This window comes from Calypte anna, chromosome 3 (genome assembly GCF_003957555.1).
Source record: "Calypte anna isolate BGI_N300 chromosome 3, bCalAnn1_v1.p, whole genome shotgun sequence".
Classification (NCBI taxonomy): domain Eukaryota; kingdom Metazoa; phylum Chordata; class Aves; order Apodiformes; family Trochilidae; genus Calypte; species Calypte anna.
The window spans coordinates 90,170,459-90,193,342 of NC_044246.1; the positions used below are offsets into that span (position 1 = coordinate 90,170,459).

Below are 22,884 nucleotides of genomic sequence, written 5' to 3' on the forward strand. Positions count from 1 at the left end.
AAAAATTAAAACCAAACTATTATATTTATTTTTCTTCTAACAAAGTATTTCCTGTTTAAGCAGTTCACATGTCAGTAAGAGTAACCAGGTTACTTAACAGTACTCTGGCAATGTGCTGCTTCTACAAGAAAAGGTACAGCAATTATTCATTAGCCTGAAGCTCCAAATACCGACTGTCTGACTGTCCTGGTAGGAAACAGAGATTGTAAATGTTCCAGGAAATCAGTGATGCTTCAGCATATGTTTAAAGCTGAAGTGCTAACCCAAAGAAAGATGAAGTTAAGACTGAGCATAGCAACTCCAGTCAGATGTTGACACTTCCTTGCTCTGCAAGGGGACCTGCTTTGTCTGTGATCGTCTCATACATCCATTTTAATGACCTGATTAAACTCATTGTAGGATTTTTGCTCCCATTACTGGCTTCTGAAGACTGTCTTCAGATAAAAATAGTCTCTGGTATTTAGAAATTTAGTCCTCCAAATTTATTTTCCGTCTTAAATACTTTTTTTTTTTTTTTTATCTTTTCTAGCTCTTGGCTTTGGCTAGGCAAAAGGCCCAAGCTATTTTAATTTTCTCTCCTAATACAGTCCCGATACTTCCCAACACCCTAGTCATTTGTCTTTGTAACTATTCCAGCTCATGTATGCTGCATTGGCTGAAGCAGCTGTTTTCAAGGAATGTTTTTGTTCAGTGTGTCTTGCTTCGTAATGAACAAAATTCATGATAAAGAGTCCAATGAACAGCTCATTTCGTTTATTGTTTGGCTTAGAGACATAAAGCCATATTATATCAACGCTTGCACACACAACATTCTCCAAGAATAAAAGGAAAAGGCTAAGCGCTTGTGCCAAAGAAATTACAAAGAGTGTCTAAATAAAAATGTTTATTTTTCATTAAAGTATTATTTACATGAGGCACAGTAATAAATATTTAAAACTTCAGAATAAAATACAAAATATTAGATTTCACAGAATCACAGAATTGTCACAGTTGGAAACCAACTATCAAGTCCAATTTAAATATCTATAATGTTTATGGGAGTTCTAGTATTTCTAAGCTATAAATTTATTAATTAGATATATCCGGTCAAATATTATGTATTTTTTTCAGAATTGAGTCTTGACATTTCTATTATATCGGGCCACTTGCAGTTTTGCTTTTGTGTTGAGTTCATTTTGTAAATGTGCTTTCAGAGATGCAAATGCCTATTGAAAAGGAGATAGAGGATTTGGGTGGGGAGAAAAGTGTACTCATCTACCTAAGCCTAGTAAAGAATTACATAAGTCCTTTTAGTCCTGCAATAGAATATACAGGTGCTTTCAGACACTGGCCAGGAGAGCATATAATACATTAAGCACTGTGATTCTGAGCCCTGCAGCTGCTGTGTCAGTGAATAATTAAGAGAATATAGCACATTTTGCTTCTGGCCTTTGTGATTTCTCAGTTTCCTCTGTATTTAGATCTTTTTGGTTTACAAATCCTTTTTTCATTAAATTAAACCTTAGCACAAGTGACATATTCAAAATGAAACAATTCAAGCTCTGGTAGAACCTGAAGCGTAACTCTTTTATCACTCAGTATCCCAAATGTTTTTAGTAATTCATATCCAGTTCACAGCCACAGAGCAGACATTGCCTGAATTGTTCTAATGGAGGCACTCTCCTCTCGCTCCTTAATCTCACTCTCTTCTCCCAGACAGTCTAAATTGGTAGAGACAGTGTAAGTCCATTTTCAGAGCATGTGCTTTAAGGAGCATACCATGGTTTATTTTTTGAAAAGTAGTCATCCAGTCACAGCAGGAAGATTGGAGGCACTTAATACAGGAGCCTGAGGTTTATACATTATCAATGGAGAATGCAGGATGGGCCTCCAAAGGAAAATGAAGATAACCTGATCTGTTCTGTGTTTTTCTCTTCTCAGTATAGGAATGGATGGGTCGTGGTACTGTGGGGTTTCACAACTAATACTTACATCCAGCTGAGTTTTATATGGTGTGCAATCTTTGGAGGAATAAATGCCTCCCTAAATGAAAAAGAATAGTGGCTTTTGAGAAATATGGATTTGATTTGACTTTGCAGAACAAACTTGCAGTTGTGCATTTTTAGAAAAGTTATGTACCCAGGAATTGGAAGAGAGACATGCTTGAGGAGCGTTGCAGACTAAGGCAGAAAAGGGTTTTTTCTGCATATCTTCTGTTTCTCTGGAAGAAGTGCCATGAGAGAGACAAAATAAAAGAGAGCAAGACTGATTGTGGTTATGGGATTATTTGGTTTTTGTTTGGTTGTTTGTTTTCAAAGAGCAACAGTCCAGCTCTACTCGGTACAAATGAACTCTGAGTTGTCCCTTCTGGTCATTCCAAAAGTTTCTGTTTGTTCCTAGTGATTTCAGGTGTGTTCAGAAGACAACCAGTGTAGCTTTTACTGCTCTTTGAGACTTTGGACATTCAACATAGTTAAACATGTCCTTGCATCTCATTTTCAAGTAATGATGATGTTAAAGACACAGAAGCTTAAAACGTGCTTTTTCAAATGAAAAGCACAAAGGCAAATAGATGCCAAAATGTGTAGATGTGTAGATGTCAAAATGTGTAGATGTCAAAGCTAGTTACAGATTTCTGAAGATCCATGGCATCCTATTCAGTGGACTTATGCTAGACTACAAAAGGCTGGAACACCTATTCAAATAGAAAGTAAAAAAAGACTTATAACTTTTAAAGTCATGAGTGAGTCAAACTATTAAGTGAGACTATAACTCTTTATGAATCTTGCATGGCTGTTTCTTAAACTCATTTTTTAATGCCCAGCCTTGCACCAACAGCAATGAGAAAACCTCTCCTCATACTTTTAGGTTTTGTTACTGGTGCCCCTTGGTTAGGTAATACTGGGCCTCCCTCTCTGCTTCTTTTAGAGGAAGAAATGAGTTTTTTCACAGAAAATCTGTGCTACAGCCCCTTCACCTGAACATAACAGAAAATATCAAATAGGCAGTTTTCTTCAGGAACTATAACTTTTCTTTAAATATCCAACCTACAAATAGGACCTCTTTCTGGCTTCCTCCTATGAAGGTTTTCACATGGCTACTTTGTCTTGACTCTTTCTTTTTCCTGGAAAAGAAAAATAGACCTCTAGCTGCAGCCAAATGGGTACTGGCTCCTGCATTCTCTGCTGGTTTGCATGAAACAAACACACTGGATTGTTTCATTTTCCATTCAGGAGTCCTGTATGTCTGCTGGTTTTATCTTCTCATTAGTCATTGTGGTAATTCAATGTTTGCTTATTTAGCCCAGATGAGTGATGTCAAGCATGCCCACCAGATCCAGGAGAAATATGGTAGAAAATATGGGCACTGGCAAGTGTAAGCTGTAGCCAGCACAGTCTATATTTTGTTGAACAACTTGCATAGCAATTCTACCAAGTTTTGTTGGCAGTACTATTGATGGCAGATGTTTTTGCATCCCTGTTTTGATCTCCAGCTAGCTCTCCAAGGCTGCCACAGAGGCTCTGCCATGCGGCTGATGTGGACACCAAGTTTCCTGCTCTGTAACAGCCAATGGTCAGCAAAACAGCACTGCACTACCTGTGTCTGCTCAAGTCTTATGGTTTTCAGTTTGTCAGAAACCAAAGCAGAAGAGAGTTAATTCTCATACTGAGCAGCAGTGAAGTAGCTGCAGTTATCTCCTCAAAGGAAAAGAAAATATTGGAGAAAATCTGGTGCTGTCCTCTAAAATCATCACTGCCCATTACACGGAGCACAGTCAGAAACCCCTTTCCAATACACTAGTAGCAGAAAATCAACAGTGAAGATCTTACAGGCCTTCAGGAAGCCAATACAAACCTAAGTAACAATGTACCAAAAAAGAGAAAGCTATTATTTTCAGCCTTCATTACTGCATACTGTTTTATAAATCCTTTCCTTCCAGCCCTCTATATCTTTTTCTTCTGCTAATGAAAGCTGAATTTCTGTGAAGAGAGAACAGAAGGATTCTTTTTCCAAGTCACTTGTTTCTTTATGAACACTCTTGGGAAGCAGCTATAAAGATTCCCCAAAGCGTATCTTTGCAAATATTTTTGACCAATCTGGGTAGAAGGAATGAATGGAAATAAGAAAAATAAAATATAAAGCAGTCTACTGAAAATAAGCAAGAAAAAACCAATGCTATTTAGATGTGCATTGTTATGAATTATACTGGAACACTAAAGGAGACTGCTGTGTGTAAACAGTTCATTGATCATTCAGATTCCACAGTGTTGACAAAAAGTGTTGTAAACTTAGAGAATGCAGGTTTTCAGAATATTTTGATTTTCCAGTGCAGAAGACCACATATGAATTAGAACACTTGCATGCTGTGCTTAGATTCAAAAAGTGATAGAAACAGTGGGTGGCTGACTCAAAAGATGGCATGGGTAGATTACAAAACTAGTCAGCAGTCACAGGCCTCGTGCACTGGTAAATGGGATGATTTATTTCATACTGAGCATTGGTTTTGCCCTGACCCTTTGTGCTTTGGCCTGCAAGTAAATGATACTCAAAATCATGCTTTCACTTCGGACAGCATTTGTGGTTTATAGAAGACTATTTTGTTTACTGGGAGGGATGCTATAAGACAAAGAAAAATCCTCCAGATTTAAGGTGAATGCATAGCCCTTTATAGCAATACAACCCCTAAGTGCTGTATGTTCACAAATTAACACTCAACTAAGGCATCACATCAACATGTAATCAAAGGCTTCCTTTGGCTCTGCAGAACCTCAGGGATTCCTAGCTGCTGATCTTTGGAACTGGCTGGGTTTGAACTGTTGGACTAGCTGGGTCTGGCAGACACCCAGTCTGTTTCTACTGTTCAGCCTGCTGACAGTATTTCCAACTCAACATCTTTTTCTTTGTTTGTTTTTTGTGGGTTTTGTTTTGTTTTGTTTTGTTTTTTGTTGTATTTTTTTTTTCAGAAATTATGCAATAGCATGCAGTATCAATAGTGGTAGCATTATCTGGCTCTGCAATGATTTAATAAAATTTATGCTCCATTGTCATAGTTTCTCAACCTCTTAACATATTGCTGCTACCAGTAGGGCTTCAGAAGGTAAGCAGGAAGAAAGCATGTTGGGCATCAAACTTACAAGTATTTCAATAGCATGTGCTGACTTAGGAAAAAATGAGTCTGAACTTTGCAGGTAAAACCACTCTATTCCTACTGCTGTGAGCATCTCTCCAGCTGCTGATATCTTAGTTGCATAATCTGAAAACTAAAAAAGCCTTTTCTGTTTTCTGTGGAAATAAAAGCTAAGGGAGATCTTAGTTAGGAAAATCTGTTTTATTAACCTCTTCTCACATTATCTGGAGTCCTGTGTCGCCGTCATCTATTCTGCATGATAGGAGATGATAGCAACACTTTGTAAAATAGATTCCAACTGTAGGAATGAAAGAAGAGCAATTCCTAAGCACAGAGCTAAGCACAAAACCAGTAATTTGAGGGCTTTAGTTCATCTGACAGTCTGAAGCTGTCATTCACATAGTCCGGGACCAATACTGCATTATAGGCAGATGGTTGGTTACATTTATTTTCCATATTATCCACCCAAAAGTGTCATTTAATTTCTCTTCCTGCACAGCAGTCTGCTATGGTTGTTGATCTGCATTTCCAGACACAGAACAATCAGCTCTCTGTCTCTTTGATGAACATGACAGTTCATCTCATTTGTCACCCTCCATGTGTCTGAGGAGACAGTGGCAGAAAGATTGAAAACCAGCATGAGAGGGGATTAGTGAAGTGGTGGGCAGTGGACTGTCAGGGTCTTCATGCCACAGGGGGAGGTGCTCCTTCCCCCCTCCTGCCTGTCTCAGTGGGTGCTTTCCAGCTGTGCTGCCTGTGTGGGCAGGCAAAAGCAGTCTGCCAACACAGCAGAAATGGATAATGAGAGAATATCTTTGCCCCAGAACATTTCTGGCACAGAAACACCCTCTGGCATGATGAGATTCACAGAGGTACTGTGACATAGTGTTAATAACATTTAATAAAAAAACAAAAAAAGCCCAAACAAACAAAAAACAAGAAGAAAAAAATAAACAAAACCCACACACACACAAAAAAAACCCAAAAAACAAACAAAAACCCCCAGCCAAACAGAAAACAAACAAAACAAAAACAAACAAAAAAGGTCAAAAAGAAACAAAAAACCCTCCCTTTCTCTACACATGGCGGAAGGAAGGTAAGTCAGTCCCCAGCTAGTGGAATGCTTTCTGTGGGGTATGGAGGAAAAGCAATGTCAGGCACTGGAATGGCTTGCCCAGGACTGTGGTGAAGTCACCATCCCTGTAGGCATTTAAAAGGCTTTTGGACCTGGTCCTTAAGGACATGGCTTAGGAGTTGACTGTGGTGTTAGTCAAAGGTTGGACTGGATGATCTTGGAGGTCTCTTCCAACCTAAACATTCTGTGATTCTGTGAAAGACTTGCCAAGGAAACACGCTTGCAGTTTAGTGTTGGATGAGGCTTTTGCACCCTCAGGTGTCAGGAAGCAAGGATATAGGTAGGGACAATGCAAGACCTATAAGTAGGTGACCAAGTTGGGCAGCAGACCCCAATCACAGCCAGGGGATCAAGAAGTCCTGCTAGGACAGACATCATACTCTGGTTACTGTAGGAGCACCTCAAGTGCTTTACCAGACTACTCTGTATAATGCAGTAATGCAATGTGATGTCCACTGTGCCACTGTTTGGACTTCAGAGAGGTAGAACTTGTCCTGCTGTGATGGATTCATTGGTGGTGAAAGTCTATAACTGGTAAACCACAGCTGAGAGAGGTTCAATATAAACAGCTCTCGTTGTGCAACACGATTCCCACAAGTCCCAGGAGAAAGGCCAAAGCCAAAATTCTGCTTGGCTTTTCTGCTGGGAAAGTCCATGGTTGCCAAATCCTCTGTAACTTACATAAAATGAAACTAAAACAAATTGAATTTCTCATAAGCAGATATATCATCTCTCTTAAATCATACTGGGACCTGTTGTCCAGTGTTGCTTTTGCAATCACTGACTCTTGAGTGGAATGAAAATGGCACCACGCAGCAATGGTAACATCTCAACCATGACTTGCCTAGTTGCTTAAGTTTCCACCTGCTTGATTGCTCTCTGTGGCATCAGTGGTGGAATATCTGAGGCACTTGTAATATGGTGACATTTTCATCCTGCTTGCCCATCAGGTAACTCTAAAATGTGTGTTTAAAGGACAAAGTTTATATAGGCAATGTTTCTGATTCATGCTAGTTCTGTTATCTTTTTACAGATAAACTAAAGTGATGTCTGTAATCCCTTAGCCAGTTAGAAAAGTGATGCCTAACAGTCAATATATTTGTCCAGCATGGCTCTAGTACTTTATTTTCTCCCTCATGCTACTAATTTTTATAAGATAATCCAACTGATTCTAGGCCTGTTGTTTACATTTTTAGAGTTGCCAATTTTTACTTGATTATTTCTTTATTAATGTTGTTTGGGCAAATCCAAGATGATATTTAGATCCTTAAACTGATTTACTCACCTAAACTTCCAAATTACCTTGAACACCATCCTCAGCTTGAGATGAGTCACCCTGTGAAGGCCTCTGTTTCTTTTCATTGAGAGCTCCACATGACTCATTTAGGCTTAAATATCTAACTTTTGGACATCTTAATTGAGGTAAATTAATACTACTCAGGGAACTGAAATAATTGTCCAGATGTCCCGTAACTATTCTTTCAGACTGGGACCTTGTCTCAGCTCCAGCACCTCAAAAAGACCTGGGGTTTAGCACAGCCTGGGGAGTGTAATTATGCCCTCAAAGAACTTGAGTCATTTGTTCTTTGCAGAGTTTCAATGAAACAACAAACAAACAACAACATTCAAATGGAAAATGTAGCACAAGAAGCCAAGTCTGTTCAGAGCCAAAGCTCTGTTCAGTTTCTATGGTGCATGTACTCCTGGTTTAGGATTTATTTTTATTTTACTTTCTTTCAATTTAGAAGGAAAGAAAGGGAAGAAAATGTGTTTTCAGCATTTAATGTGAGTCAGAACATTTGAGGATACTCATACGGCAATAAAAATACCCTCATCTTTTGTCTCAAAGCTATGGAAAAAGTCTGCCATAAACAGGGCTGCTGTTCAATTTTATGTTCATTTCTACTGGTATTGAAAATGAGCAACAAGGGAGACCACAGGTGCTAAAGCACTAAAGAACTGGAATCAAATGCAATGCTTCATTTTCAGCCAGAGGCAGGTTACAATGTTTCCTGGGAAAAGGCTTTTAATAGAAGGAAATATTGTGGTAAACTGATGGTGACATTAAGCAGAATTGACTATAATTGATTAACATAATCTGCATATTTTATGATTGTCTGAGATATGGCTGCTGTATAATGAAAATTTTGCAACTCTCAAAGCCTATGCACAAGGTTATGTCTTCTTGCAAAAATCTGAGAGCATAAAGGGGATTGGGGGAGTGCTTTAAATTGCCAAGGATGATCTGGATGATAAAATTTAAGTACAAAATTAATATTAATTTTTTTGTGCAGTAAAATTAGCCGACTCTTTGAAGATTGCTACACTTAACCTTTTCTGGAATACAGTGATCTGCTTTCAATTAAATTGTAAATTTATTTTACTCTGGCAATTTTACATTTGTTTGAGGTGTTTCTGATGATCTGTTCTGGTGTGGACACTGTGAGTGTACTTGTAGGAATGGGAATCTCAGGAGAGGGGAGCAGGAGGAGTATGCCATGAGGTTTTAGAAGAAATCCCCTATCTGCCCTGTCACTGACATCTTGGCCAAAATAGTTTAATACCACTGACCCCTTCAGCCAGGGGTAATATCCTTTGAAGTGAATGCACACCTGATGTCTTCTTTGGGAATGTTCAAAGAACACTATTTAATTTTGAACGTTGAACTTCCCAGAGGAAAGCCTTTGCCATCCTCCAGGCTCCATTCTCTATGACCCTAGGATGTTTGTGCACCTTGCCAATGGAGTCAGTCTGCTTTCCAATGGGGATACATCTTTGTTCTCCTTGGGTAAATAATATATTCTTAAAATTTGCAGTGAGGAACACTGGAAGTAAGTTACCCCAACCAAAAGCTACCATCATTGCTTCCCAGCCAAATTAAGGTAAAAAAACTTTGAAGAACTCCTTTTAACTTCCTCTACATTTCTTTGAGTGATAGCTTCTTCAATCTTTCAGAGCTCAGATGAGGCCTAGACTGCTCAGCCAAGGAGATGGATGTTACCTGAATTGTCCATGGTCTGAGTACCCTGCACATTTCATGAAAATGAGCCTTCTAGTAAATTGCTATTAGAATTGCTATAATCACTATTCATTAAAAAATGCAGGGTTTTTAGTCAGACCCATTCAAGGTTTATATTGAACTAATATACTTAAACTTTTCCATTATGAAAAGATTAGAAAATGTGTTCTTCAATCTTTGCAGAGCAAATCACTATCATAGCTGAGATGACCAAGAATCTTTTTGCAAGCAATTTTACTTGCATTTGGTAAAACTGTCAGACATAAAATGGTGATATATGGAATATTGCTAAATACACTAATCTGTTAACTAAATCCAACACTCTCTGAGAAGTTGTCCAAGAACTTGCACCCTTAGTAAAATTTGTCTAAATGAATATAATGTGAGTAGTTAGATTTTATGGATAATAGAGGAAAAAGTAATTTTGTTGCTGAAAAGGGTGTTTGTGTTCTTTATCATTATGAAAAAACTTAATCCTACATGGAAAGGAAAAGCAACTGAAAGCTGTGAAGTCATGTATGACTGTCACATGTGAGAAAAGATGTTTTAGATGCAAGGCATTAAAATTCTATTACTTTAAATACTTTTTTGGAAGATAGTGCATTTTTGAAGTAATTCCAGATATTGAAACATTTTGGTCTGTATAAACACCAATAGATACAGCATTTGACAGTTATTTATGAACTTCTTCTCCTTCTTGATTCCACAGAATTCAGTTTGTCTCTGCCAAAATGGCTTCTCTCCACTAGAATGGTTTCTGCATCACTGCATGAGAATCAAGGGGATATATAAAATAGGGTTCTCTTTCTATATTTGGTGGTAGGATGATTGAATATATGTGCTGCTTTTGTGGTTAATCAAGGGACTGACTTTAGGAAATAATTATTGGCAATCAGCCCAGTTGCAGAAAAATTAACTTTTTAATACAGCTTATCAGCCAGGTCTTTAAATTGCTGGAAGCTGAACCATCACTGATCCCCTGCCTATTCCAATATGGGAGACAGGGAGAGGTCCCTACCTTTATCCCAGGTGTTTAGGGAAGGACTTTCCTGCATCACAGGTACCATTGCATTTCAGAGTAAAAAGCGTTAACTTAGAAACCTGCTCAATGGTGGAAAAAAACAGTCAAGAGTTAAGTGGGATGATCAGTTCTATCTTTTAAAACCTGTGACTTCAGTCTTCCCAGACAGACTTCAAAGGGTTGGTCTGAGATTTAAGTACATTATCCTTCAAGAAGTCCCCCCTGTGTGAGGGTCAGGGGAGGGTGCCACCACAGGAGATGAGGAGGTTAAGGCAGCAGTCAGGAGGTGAGGAGATGAAGGCAGCAGTCAGGAGGTGAGGAGTTGAAGGAAGCAGACAGTTGTTGCACATCTTGCAGCAATCATGATTCCTGAATTTGCAGCAGAAGTGGCTGTAAATCTCTCTTCTCTGCACTCTCTCAGTTCTGATTATAATGAGCAATCAGAGCAGCTGAAGTGTTTCCTTTTTTCTATTTGAAGCACTCGTAATACTGCATTGAGCTCATTTGAATACTAATTAGTAACATAATCTTTTAAACAAAATGTGTAGCCTAGGGAGAAACATTATTAGAAGTGAGTTCTTTATTTGACATGTAACTGCCTTAAGCATAGATGTCTATGTTATAGGTGGTGTTTAATGAAAAAGATACATCTAACAGATCCGCAATAAATAGCAAGTATTGTAGAAGAAAAAATAAATTTGCATGTTGTTTTGTTCTGTATGTGTACAACACATCCCTCATGCCCTACTAGTAGTAGTTCCAAATAAGACAGCATAACCTAGTCTTCAGCTCCTGCAAATTCAGGACTGAAAACTTGGGTAAGAACATAAGAAATAGTGAAAGTTGAGAGGTCTTCCAAGAATCAGTTATTTAAAGGACATTCTGAACTACAAGGGACATCAGGATTGCCAGACTTCTGTGTTCAGATTCTCATATGGAAATATTTCCATACTCAGAATCATCCTTTTAATTTTGGTCTTTTTTTTTTAATTTTAATACTTCTGTTAAATTGGGGCACTACAACAGTATTCAGTATTGACGGTGGAGCAGTAGTACAGGTTTTGCAGTTTCATTTCTCTTCCTTTCTTAAAAATACCTAACAGAGAATATTCTCTTCATTGATATTGGATACTGAACAAAATCCCTCTGTAGAATGGAATAACATTATCTAGTCTTTCACAGTGTGCACAGACAGAGCTGTTTGTTATCATTGGAGCATTTTCATTATTTTTCAACTCATTTTCTGGAACACTTATGGATAGTTGAACAGAACACTTGCCTAAATGGTTCTTGTGGGATTATTCTAGCAATTTCCCTACAATAAATGCCTATTTCCTAACTTTCATAATGTGCAACTTGATTTTACCTCCAACTGCTACCTTGTTAAGGAAACGGGCAGCAAGGCTGATTTTTATTAAGTAGAAGTGTATTCAGAGCACCTATCTTACTGAAGTCCCTCTCTAGTTTATGCATATGAAAGAAGCTTAAGCTGGATATAACTATCAGATCTCCTTCACCCTCATGCAACACTGCCAGTCCATCACTTCTCTGTCTGAAGAGTATTACTGTGGAAAACTGGCATTTGTAGTTTTCATAGGAAGCAACTGAACAGTTCACATGACCAAAGTCCGGTGTTAAAGACCAAAATCATGCCTAAATCTTGAGTGTTTAAGTTTGTCTGCAGCTATGAACTAAATGGGTAAGTGACACAGTAAGATCTGGAGAGGCTTGGAAATCTCTTTTTGTAGTTACCTGCAGTAGCATTTAGGCACTGTGGTAATGACTGTGCATCAGTGGATTTGTTATGGAGGGTGGTATTTGGTGAAGCATTCTTTATCAGATGGGTTGTTAAGCAAGTAGATACCTTTAAGTGTGCCCTTGGAGCTTTCCTTGTGAAATTGGGATTAAATATACAAATACATGGATTCCCAAAATGAAGTTTCAGTTTACTTCAAAGTCAAAGGTAAGTGTACACATTAAGCCTCTGCTGGTTGATGGTTTAGAGATAAAAGGTTTTAATTCTCCTTTTACAGATAGTAGTTTAGTCATGAATTTTTTCCTTCCAGAATTTTCTCTATGGCAAGAATATTCCTTTTACTGTTTCCTTCAAGAAAAAGAAAACAAGCTCTTCTTAGTACTTGACTACTATACAACTGGAGTAGACGTATTTCAGTTCAATGGTGTAGTGCATAGCAATAGAATTCATCCAGAACCTTAAGAACTTTGAAACTTATCTTTTCATATAAGTCTCCATACTTAAAGACAGAATGTTCTTTGCCATCCTTAGGATATAAATATTCTGTTATATTTATTCCTTGGAGAAAAAGCTGCATTCTCATAGGATCAATAATAGCAACCTTAATGATAGAAAAGTAAGAAAAAGGGATATAGTTATTTATACCTTTTAATATATTTTAGATAACAAGTATTTTTTATTAAACACAGCTTTTGAAAACACTGATTACTTTTTAAAGATATCAAGATGATTTTTTTCTGAAAAATAAAAATTGTAGATAACTAACTATCCTACTGTTACTGTCTATATATAGAATTCTTAACATAAATTATCAGAAATCTTGGAAAGAAGGTTATATGTATTTGTCATCAGCTAGGTTGCTGAATTACCTACAACATTAGTAGAGCTTTCTAGTGTCACTCTTCACCTTCTCTGTCTCTAAAAAATGTATTAAAAATTATAAAAACCAACATAACTTGGCTCCAAACATGATGAATTAACTACAGCTAGAAATATGATATAGAACTAGTAAAGTTATTTCAGAAAAGTAAGGATGATAACAGAGGAAAAGAGTAAATTTTCCTTCAACCAGTGTACACAAAGCTGTGTCTGCTTTGCTAAAATAATCTTTTTCTCTTGTGCCACAGGCTTGCTGCTTTAATTTTGACACAGCAAGCTCTTAAAGTTCTTACAGTGTCATCAGACATTGTAAAATCTCTCTAGTCTTTGTTTTTTTTAAATCTCTAAATAATTACATTTATCCTTTTGGATAATTTTTTCTTTTACTTGTCAGCAGCCTGGTATAGTTGAACAAACCCCTGCATCATAGTGATGATGCCCAACTTACTCTGTTGCTTGGATGCAACAAATAGGTAAATATCCTCTCCTAAATAAAACATGACCTTTTATACTCTCATTAATTAAAGCACAGTCTTTTTGCTGCATCTGAGTGCACCCTGTATGTAGTGGTCTCTAGCTGTGATTTCAAGTTTTAAGATAAAAACAATTTTTTTTCCAAAGCATACTTAGGTTTGGTAAATGTGCTTTTCTTTTCCTCCATTCGCTTTGCAAACTTCCCATTCATTGGAGATATCCATTGAATGTCTTGGGCATGTTTAGTTACAGCAGCAGTTGTCTAAAGCCCGGGTGATTCTGTTTTACCTTTTCTTAGATTTGTACAATGTGGGAATGTTTGTAGCTTTGTGAAATCTATATCTGCACTACCAGCTTTCTTGTGGGTAATTTATACATGGTTCAGTAGCTGGTCTCACTTCTAGCCTCAGTTGTGGCACATAACGCTTTAATTTGTTAACCATTCTCCTAAGCATTTATTTTCTTGTTCATCTAACGTATACCCAAGGTCTTCAGGCTGTTCTGAGAGTGATTCAATGGTTGTATTATCATCACATGCTTCTACTTGATTTGTCTTTGCTTTGCTTCTTACCTATCTAAACACAAATATGATCTAGGTACAGCTTAGTGCCTCTTTACCATTTAGATGTTGTTATATTTCACTATGAAAAGCATCAGGACATAAAGCACCCTTGAACTGAAGGACCTGTTTGCCCATGGCAGTACTGAATGTACATAAATCTCTGCTCCATTTCACCAAAGTAACTACAAGAATTTTAATGATGCATCAAATATAGAAAAATGATTGTTGCAACCTGCATCTCCAAAATTTCCTCTGTTGTAAACAATGTTCTTTCTACATGCCTGTATTTCACTGTGGGGAGTGTGTGGCCAGCTGCAGCTGTTGTACACCCATTTTCTTTGTGCTGCTGTTTGAGCTCTCCTAATGTACTCACAGTCATCATCTTCCTTTTAATTCTTCCTGGAATGTGAATAACTGCTTTAAAAACAACAGTCAAAGGATGACTAAGCTCTCCAAGCTGTGCTCTCTACTCTGATAAGAACTGTCCCATTCCACCTCATTCATTCTCAGATTGTTCCTCTATTTTTTTTTTTTGTTCTGTTTTTCCACTGATGGGACCTAAAACCTGAAAGTTTTTAACCCCAAACCAAGTACCACCAATATTTATATCTATTCTGATATTCTTGTTGCCATATAGTTCACTCATTACTTTTACTGCAGTGTTTCAGACATCTAGCATTTAGCATTTATGTCCAGATTAAAAATTAATAGGTTTCCATTTGTCAAACTGCACACTCATTACTTTTCTTCTGTAGCATTGTCCATTGATCTCATGAATAATGCCTCTGTAGCAGCAGCACTGTGATTAACATCTTTGTCTAGTCTCTGTGCTTTGCTTTTTATTTGCAAATTCTTGTGAGATATGAAATCCACAGCAATTGTCATATTGTTCTTGGAGTACTTGCTCCTTTTCATAGCTGTATTTGTTATATTACAGGAAGTTCTGTGTATTGTACTGGTGAAACTTATATCTGAGATTTTCACAGTTCCTGCTGCAGATTTCTCTTCTATTATTTTTGGATCCTCAGTTACTTCAGTTTTATGAGGACACTTTTTATTAATCAGTCTGGATTGTGTAATTTTGTTTGTTATTCAAAATACATTTGTTCTTTCAAATTCTTTCCAGTAGTTTTATTCAACCATTTATTCAAGGTTCTAGACAGAAATCAGTTCTCTGTCAGCACACACCCTATTAAAATGTTAAGGCTGATTTCTCAGCCAGAATTAATTTATCTTTTTTCTTGGTCTTTATGCTATCACTCAGGTGCTTCACTTTTGCGGGGATTGGTGCTCCTCAAATTTCTGCTACAGAATTGTATAATTCATTTTTCCTGTTTTGGTCAAATGGACATGGTAAAAACCAGCAGGTGTTTAAAAATATCTGTTCTCTATTGCTAGGGAATGGGTTATGGAGTGGTGTCAGGTTAAGGGGAAGTAGACTTGAGCACTATGTGACAGACACATTGTGAGGCAGCAGATGAGGACTAAGGGAGCCTGAAGCAAAAAGTGTGAGGAAAGCTTGGCTTGGGTTTGGAATATAGTACTGTCAGCTTCAAGAGATTAAGGGAAGTGGCATAAAGAGGGCAGTAAAAGAGGGTCAGGACAAGGGGACAATTGTCTCTGGAGGGTGGGGTGTGTTTTCTCTGCTGTGCTGAATTTGCAGAGGATTTAAACATCATCACTGTGCAGTAAATAAGAAATGTATGATTGACGTGGGCGTCAGTACTAAGAGAGCTTTCTATTGCTGATCCAGAAACTCATGGAATCTTTTCCATTTATTTTATAAATGAGGACTGATCTGGTCCCAGGTTTTTTGTGGGTTTTTTTGGTTTGTTTCTTTGGTTTGTTTTGGTTTTTTCCCTAAGATCCAGTGCCTCAGACTAACTGTGTTTTGATTGTTTTCAGGGCAGTTGTCTATAGTAAATCCATCAGGCTTCCAATGCGTGTTGTATTTCACTGTGAATTGGTTCATGTCTACATGTATAGGCTTAAGCAGCTACAACTTCTGTGCTAGGGCTGTGGGTGAACTATTGGGTTGCTGGGTAGACCCTGACCAAGGCTGTGCAACCTGAACAGGGTGTGGAAAACTGCTGGACATGGTGTGGGAAAGTGTTGAGCATAAAAGGGTGGGATAATCTGACAGAAGTTACAGCCAGCACCATGGGCAATGGCTCGACATCACAGGTGGTTAAGGCAGAATTAACTGAGAAACAGCCAAAGCCCACAGGTAAATGGTCTGCTGCATTGGACACTGTTAGTGGTGCAGATCTTGCAAGGCCAACAGCAGCCAGAGAACCTTACAAATAACACCAAATAAAGTAGATCTGTGATAATGTCACTCACTTAGCCTTCATGTAGCAGATGCTAGAAAGACTCATATATGTCTCTCTTCCATCTTGGTCTGTACCCACTACATGGGTTGTTTATTCATTGGTGTTTTATTTAGAATTGGAGGCACAGTTTAGAAGACAGACTCCTGATTGTTCCCAAGGACTGGGCCATTACTTACAGTAATCAGAGATAATGGGGCATGAACTGAACTCCTCTCCTATGAAACTAAACCAAGGTTGGGCTCTCAGAGGCTCGCTGATTTCGAACTGGAAATAATTTTGTGCAACCAGTCTACAATAAGCATAGAGCAAAACCCACCAAAATGCTAGTGGGTTAATGATAAATAGTGTGGTTGCTGGGTCCATAGCACAGACCGTTTTGCTGTGCAGCTGGATTGTGCTGCTTGCTCATGAAGACTTCCAAAGTTGTTGTCCAGCTTCACATGCTCCTGGGATTGCTCCTGGTAGAGCCCAATCATCCATAGTGCACTTGGAAAGCTGTATTACCTGTATTACCTGCCAGCAGATGTAACCTTCCATGTAGGCTAGTGTCTCCTCAACAGTGTGAATTATATCTGTTGTTTTGCTTGTTAGATGAATGATACTTGACACATGATTAAATGTAAGGCTACATTTGGTCCTAAAATACTCAGTTATATTCATTGTCTTTGGGAGAGTAAAGATGCAGTGCTCACATGCTCTGTGAATTCCTACCCTTCCATATTTTTCCTGAAGAGATTTAAGTTCCTCTCTGTCAACACACACTGCTGCAATAAAATAGGAATTTTCTGATGTTTTACCCTTTGTGAAAATTCAGTCTCTAGCCCCATACACTCTACCAAGAAAAATCATCATTTGTTACCTTCAGAAGGAAATGTTGAGGATCTCACAACCCTAGCCTGCTGTTTCTATCTTCTGTAGAAATGACTGCTGAGTAGTGACAGAAAGCATTTGCTGAACCTAGGAAGAAGGTTTTAAAATTGTGTGTTTTGAGAATTCCTGAAATGTTTCAGAAAATGAAAAAGAAATATTGTTACCACCACATACTAAACCTTCTGTAAGACAGGTTTGCATTATAAAATCATCTTACTGTTAGCTGTGCAAAGTCTTCATCAAAATAATGAGCCAAATATTATTTAGCATTTGAAAAAAAGAACAAATTTATATGTTTTGCAAAGTTTGTTGGCAGACCTCTCCTGAAAAACAACTTTGGAGCTCTTTCTTTTTTTTCTTTTCTTTTTCTTTTTTTTTAAATCTTAAAAAAGCAATATGAAAGAAACTTCCAGCAATTACTAGGATGTTGCTTTATAACTATTAAAACTTAATTATGTAGAAATACTTCATGTTAAATCATTCAAGAAGATGCAATCAAATGGGTTTTTTTCCCAGAAATCTGAAAAGCACTGGAACATCTCAAGACAGACTGTTACATTATGCTGTGGTTCATATGGACATTTCAAAGAAATTTCAGTGATAAGTTAAATGTCAAAGATACTTCATGTATGGAAAGATAGAAATATGCTGCCATCTGTGCTGCTTATCTTAGTTTTTAGGTTTTAGTTGAGAACAACTATGTCAATTTCCAACTCTTAAAAATAAAATAATGGATCACATTTATGAACTTAGGATTTTATTATTATCTGCAAAATGTTGTCTTAACATGGATTCAGATCTAGGGCTTGGGAGTTAAAGCATGAAACCATTGAGTATTCTGTGAAAAAGCAGAAAGTTCTTGGGACTGTGTCATTTGCTGTAGGTAGAAAGAACTGTATGTACTTTCTTCGAAGAATAACATTGTGCACATATTTTGGTGTCAAGAATTATGTCAATTAGGTAAGGCTAAAATATGTGTAGTTAATGAACAAGTAAATAAATTAGGTAAATAAGAACTGTAATGTACTGTTAAAAATTTTATCTTAGATATCTAAATTTTTATAAAGTATTGTTTTAGTCCCTACTAAAAAGCTGTAACTTTTTAGCCAATTTCAAGCAAATTAGTTTGGTTCTTTTTCTGTGATTCTGTTTTCCATCTGTGAAATGCAGATATACATACTTCTTTTCTTCAAAATTATATTTCTCAAAATATTTTTGCAGATTAAGGTTTCAACTCATCATATCTTCAGCATTACTTATTGCTATCTTGTGTAGTAATGACATAAAGTTTTCATTATATTGTCATAACCAGTGCCTTTAACATGATCTCTATTACAAATCTTTGCTTTTTTTGCAGGGGTAACCACTATGAATATGTATTACAATTTACATTCACTATCTCAAAACCTTGTAGAAGAAAGTGGATTGATGCTTCAGAGCATTATTGTAACATAAAGTAGGATTGTTATGCTTGTTTTATAGCTGCAAAAATTGGGACCCAAATATTGTCAAGATAAATCTAGTTGAGATGAATCTCCATCTTCACCAATGGTTGCATAGGTACCATATAGTAGAACTTGGACTGAAATTCGAATATCATGTCTCAAATAGAAGTACTAGGGCATACTTCCCTTTAGTGACACTAAAATGTACAGCCTGCAGATATTCATTAAATAGCTGAAAGACTTTAATAAGCAATACAATTCATTAAAGTGCTCAAAAATGGTTAAATAGATCTTTTTTTTTTTTTTTTTTTTTTTTTTTGTGAACAGCTAGACTCAGACAGATCAATGCAGCTATGCCATTACAAATTTAATATTTCAATACTTGCTTCTAGAGTATTTAGCATTTTTTTCACTGTGCTGATTAGAATCTGTGGCAGATGATAATTATGCTGGTTTTATCATTCAAACTCTCAAAATTGATTTTTAAATCTTTAAGTACTAGACTTCTATTTCTCAAAGGGTTTAAAAATCTGCTTACATTCCATCCTTTTCTCATGTTTTCTGTAAATGCTGAATCAATGCAAAATTAGTTCTAAAAAAAAACACCCTAAAACAACACCTTTTTTTTTTTCTTTAATAGGAGGAAGAACTAAGAAAAAGTGGCGAAGCCAAATATGCACACTTGAGTGATGAGCTTCACGTATTAATTGAAGTCTTTGCTCCTCCTGGGGAGGCATATTCTCGTATGAGTCATGCCTTGGAAGAAATCAAAAAATTCCTCGTTCCTGTAAGTGACTTGCAGCATTCTTCTGTCTCTGGTTATGATTTTGCTGCATTGAATTTGTGCCTTCTTTAAGTACCTTTAGCTAAAGGGTGGGGGGAAGGTTCTATTGAACATTTATCTTTCATTCCCTCATTGCAAGAAGATGGTAAACAGGCCATTAATTGTCACAGTTGGTCCCCTAAAATGTTTTCTAGATATTATTTCCATGTGTCATTGCTTTTTGCTCTCCTTTCTTGGTTTTTTGAGGGAGGAATGGACTTGCTTTTTTCTTCTGGCTTCAGACATCAGTCAACAGGATGTGAATAACTTTTAAAATTTTTGCATAGTTAAATGTCTGAAAACATTTTTATATATGTAATGATTTATGTGAATATCTTGCTAATGAGGTTAATGAATTTCTTGTGGAGCAAATGGCATGAGGAAAACATTCCTCAGACATTTCTGTTCAGGCAGTTCATCTTGACTCACACCATAGCTTAGCAATATTTAATCAGGTAAGAGAGCACAAGAGTATATTCTAAATCTGGGATCCTTCTCAGTTTGATGTATACTCAATACATAATTTTCTGAAATATTTTCCTTTTTCTCTATTGCTGTCCCATCAAAGTCTCTGGAATTTATTTTTTCCACCTTTATCCAGTATTCCATTATATTTTTATACTTAAAATTTCTCCCAGAATTCAAGTATATCCATATTAAATATGGATATTTAATTGTGAAAAGTGAAGCTCAGATAAGAGATAGTCAGTGAGGCATACACATATTTGCATGGCAGAATTTATACATTTTATTTGGTGGGGTTTCTTGACAGGGGAAGAGGAGAATACATTACAAGTACAATATTTAAGTACAGTGTTTAATATCTTCAATTTTTTTAAAGCAACTAAACATATTTTTTTTTAAGAATTAAAAATAAGTAACTTAAATTTGTTGAAAATAAACAGCTTGATGTTTGCTTTAAATAATGAAGTTTCTTGGCACCAAGTGAGTGCCCATAAATTAGCTTCATTTAAAGAAATTGATTGTCTTTCTGATTCTCCCTTTCCATCCTCTTATTGTGCTTCTAATTTGGGAACTGGTAATAAAATATTTTTGAAACTCTGAGAAATAACCATGAGAAAAGAATATATTTTTTTTATTATTTCTGACCTGGTATGGAACATACAATATGAAGGACAAATTAGGTCAGTGCCATAATCCTGGCAGCATAACATGAAATGACATTTTGGCTGCAACTGAACGGTGAAGATCTGCCAAACCATGACACTGAAAGAAAATATCTACTTAAGTAACACATTCCTGAAAAGTCTGCAGTGCTACAGGTAAAAATAGTAACAGGGCCAATTGCAAAGACTTCCATGCTCTATCCTTTGGATAACCCCATTTTCCAGTTGTTCTTGACTTTGCCAAACTTTACTTTTTTCTGTAAGAGGTTCCTACTTAAAAGTTTCTTTGTATTTCCTCTTCATTCTGGAAGAGAGCTCCTGCATTGCAGCATGATGCTGTGATGATTGTACTTGTTCCTTTGCCCCCTGGATTTTTAACATCCATTGCCTGTTGTGTCCAGCCTGAAAAAATCTTCTGGGTGAATCAGGAAAACAGAGCAGTGTGAGATGAGTTTGTGTTAAAATCTGTGGCTTGTTGCTGTTGTAAATATTCAATAACTGCACAAACGTATATTTTGTGTGACATGTTATTTATTGATAAGGATTGTATGACTTTTCTAAAGAAGTATAATAGTTACACTGGAGGGAATATAAAACCAGTTCTTTGTTACAAGGTTTTTAACTTGGTTGGCAGCACCTATAATCACTCAAACAAGTAACAATTGCACTTTAAGACTTGTTTGTTAGTTTTATTTCCTCTGCTTCATTTCATATTTACAATAGTTTACAAAACAATTTTTAACTGGTTGGTTAAAACCTACGTCAAGGGGTTTCTACTCAAAAAACTTGCTCTGGATAATTTCCTTTTTTGTTCCCTATTTTACAGCATCTCTTGAATTTGTTTTATGATGTTTTGTTGTTTGTAAGGCCTAATTTATTGCAGCACTGAATACTAGAATTGCATGACAGGGAGGAAAGCAGTAGAATCTAACAGTTTTATTTATACTATATCAAGGATGTAATAAACTATACAAATGAGTTTTCACATTGCTTATGAATTTTTGGAAGTTCATGTGAAATATTGCCCTCAGAAATAATGATTGTGTCATAAAGGTGGAAGAATGTTTTTATACTTTATCCATAGGTTTTAATGTAACTAAATTTTAAGCTAAATGCCTTAAAAATATAATAGAAGAGACAAATCTAGTATAGGACTGAGAAAAAAATTGAACATTTATTAGCTGAAGCAAAGTTTTAATGAAGAAATACTTTGAATATAAATGTGATTGCTTAATCTTCACCTTCAACCTTGCCTAAGTGTCAAATTTTAACTAGTGAAGGCTTTACCTCCAAGCCAGTGGTGGAAACTGCCCACTGCTATTTGCACTGTCTGTTCCTCATGTTAACACACTTCAGAGCTGCTGGCAGCTCAGCCTCAGGTGCTGCATCAGGATCCCTCCAAGAGGCATTTCTGTTATTGGTTGAACCCCCAATTTCTGCAGCCTCAGTAGTTTGCCAGCTGACAGGCTTTAAAAGCCAAGCTGCTTCTTTTGCTGTCTTCTGCTTCCAGTGTGCTGAGACACAGGCACAGGTTGCCCAGAGAAACTGGGGATGCCCTTTCCCTGGAAGTGTTCAAGGCCAGGCTGGATGGGGCTTTGAGCAACCTGGTCTAGTGAGAGGTGTCCCTGCCCATGCAGGGGGGTTGGGACTTGATGATCTTAAGCTAAACCATTCTATGATATGGTGTATTTTGCACGTCTTAAGGTCGGCCTAGGAGGTGCCATTGGGGCAATGCTAACTGGTGGATAAGATTTATTTTGCAACTGACTTTACTAGATCTTTTGTGGGGCTTCTGCAAAACTTTGGCTTTCATGCATGGGGTCTATATCCAATTAGTAAATAGATATTGTCATACATTTTATTTTGGTGTTTATTTGAATGTGGTAAAAATTTGACAGCTCAGAAGACTCATGATTGATAGGATTACTACCTTAGAGTTTTGAAACACAACTGCCTGGTCTATTTGATTTTTTCTCAACACAGTAAAAATAACAAAAATGTGCTCCCACAAGTCGAGGTCTTAGGGTAAAGATTGTGTTTGGAACTGATACTGATATAATACAGGTTATCCAGTATTAGGTATTTGGAAAGTACAAACAGTATGGATGCTTAAGAGAAGGATGTGTGTTCTGCAGACTCACCCCAACACTTTCAATAAATTCCATAGCTATCTGAGTGGCAGGTACTTCTGACCCCAGACTGCCAGGGACCAAGGTCTGGTTAAGGAACCTAAAGCTGATGTTAAGTCTCAGTGCCTCAGAGTGGGTTGCAGGGTCACTGAACTAGAAGGAAAGATTTTAAAATGGCCAGTACTGGGGGGAAATATCTTAAAA

At 37.0% G+C, this 22,884-nt stretch overlaps 1 protein-coding gene across 1 annotated transcript in view; it reads left to right on the forward strand.

Moving 5' to 3' along the window:
- KHDRBS2 (KH RNA binding domain containing, signal transduction associated 2) overlaps positions 1-22,884 on the forward strand; it is a 411,839-nt gene that overhangs the window by 242,099 nt on the left and 146,856 nt on the right. Inside the window, exon 4 of the mRNA XM_030447738.1 lies at positions 19,242-19,388. Within this exon, the coding sequence (XP_030303598.1) occupies positions 19,242-19,388 (147 nt within the window). The remainder of the gene's footprint in view (positions 1-19,241; positions 19,389-22,884) is intronic.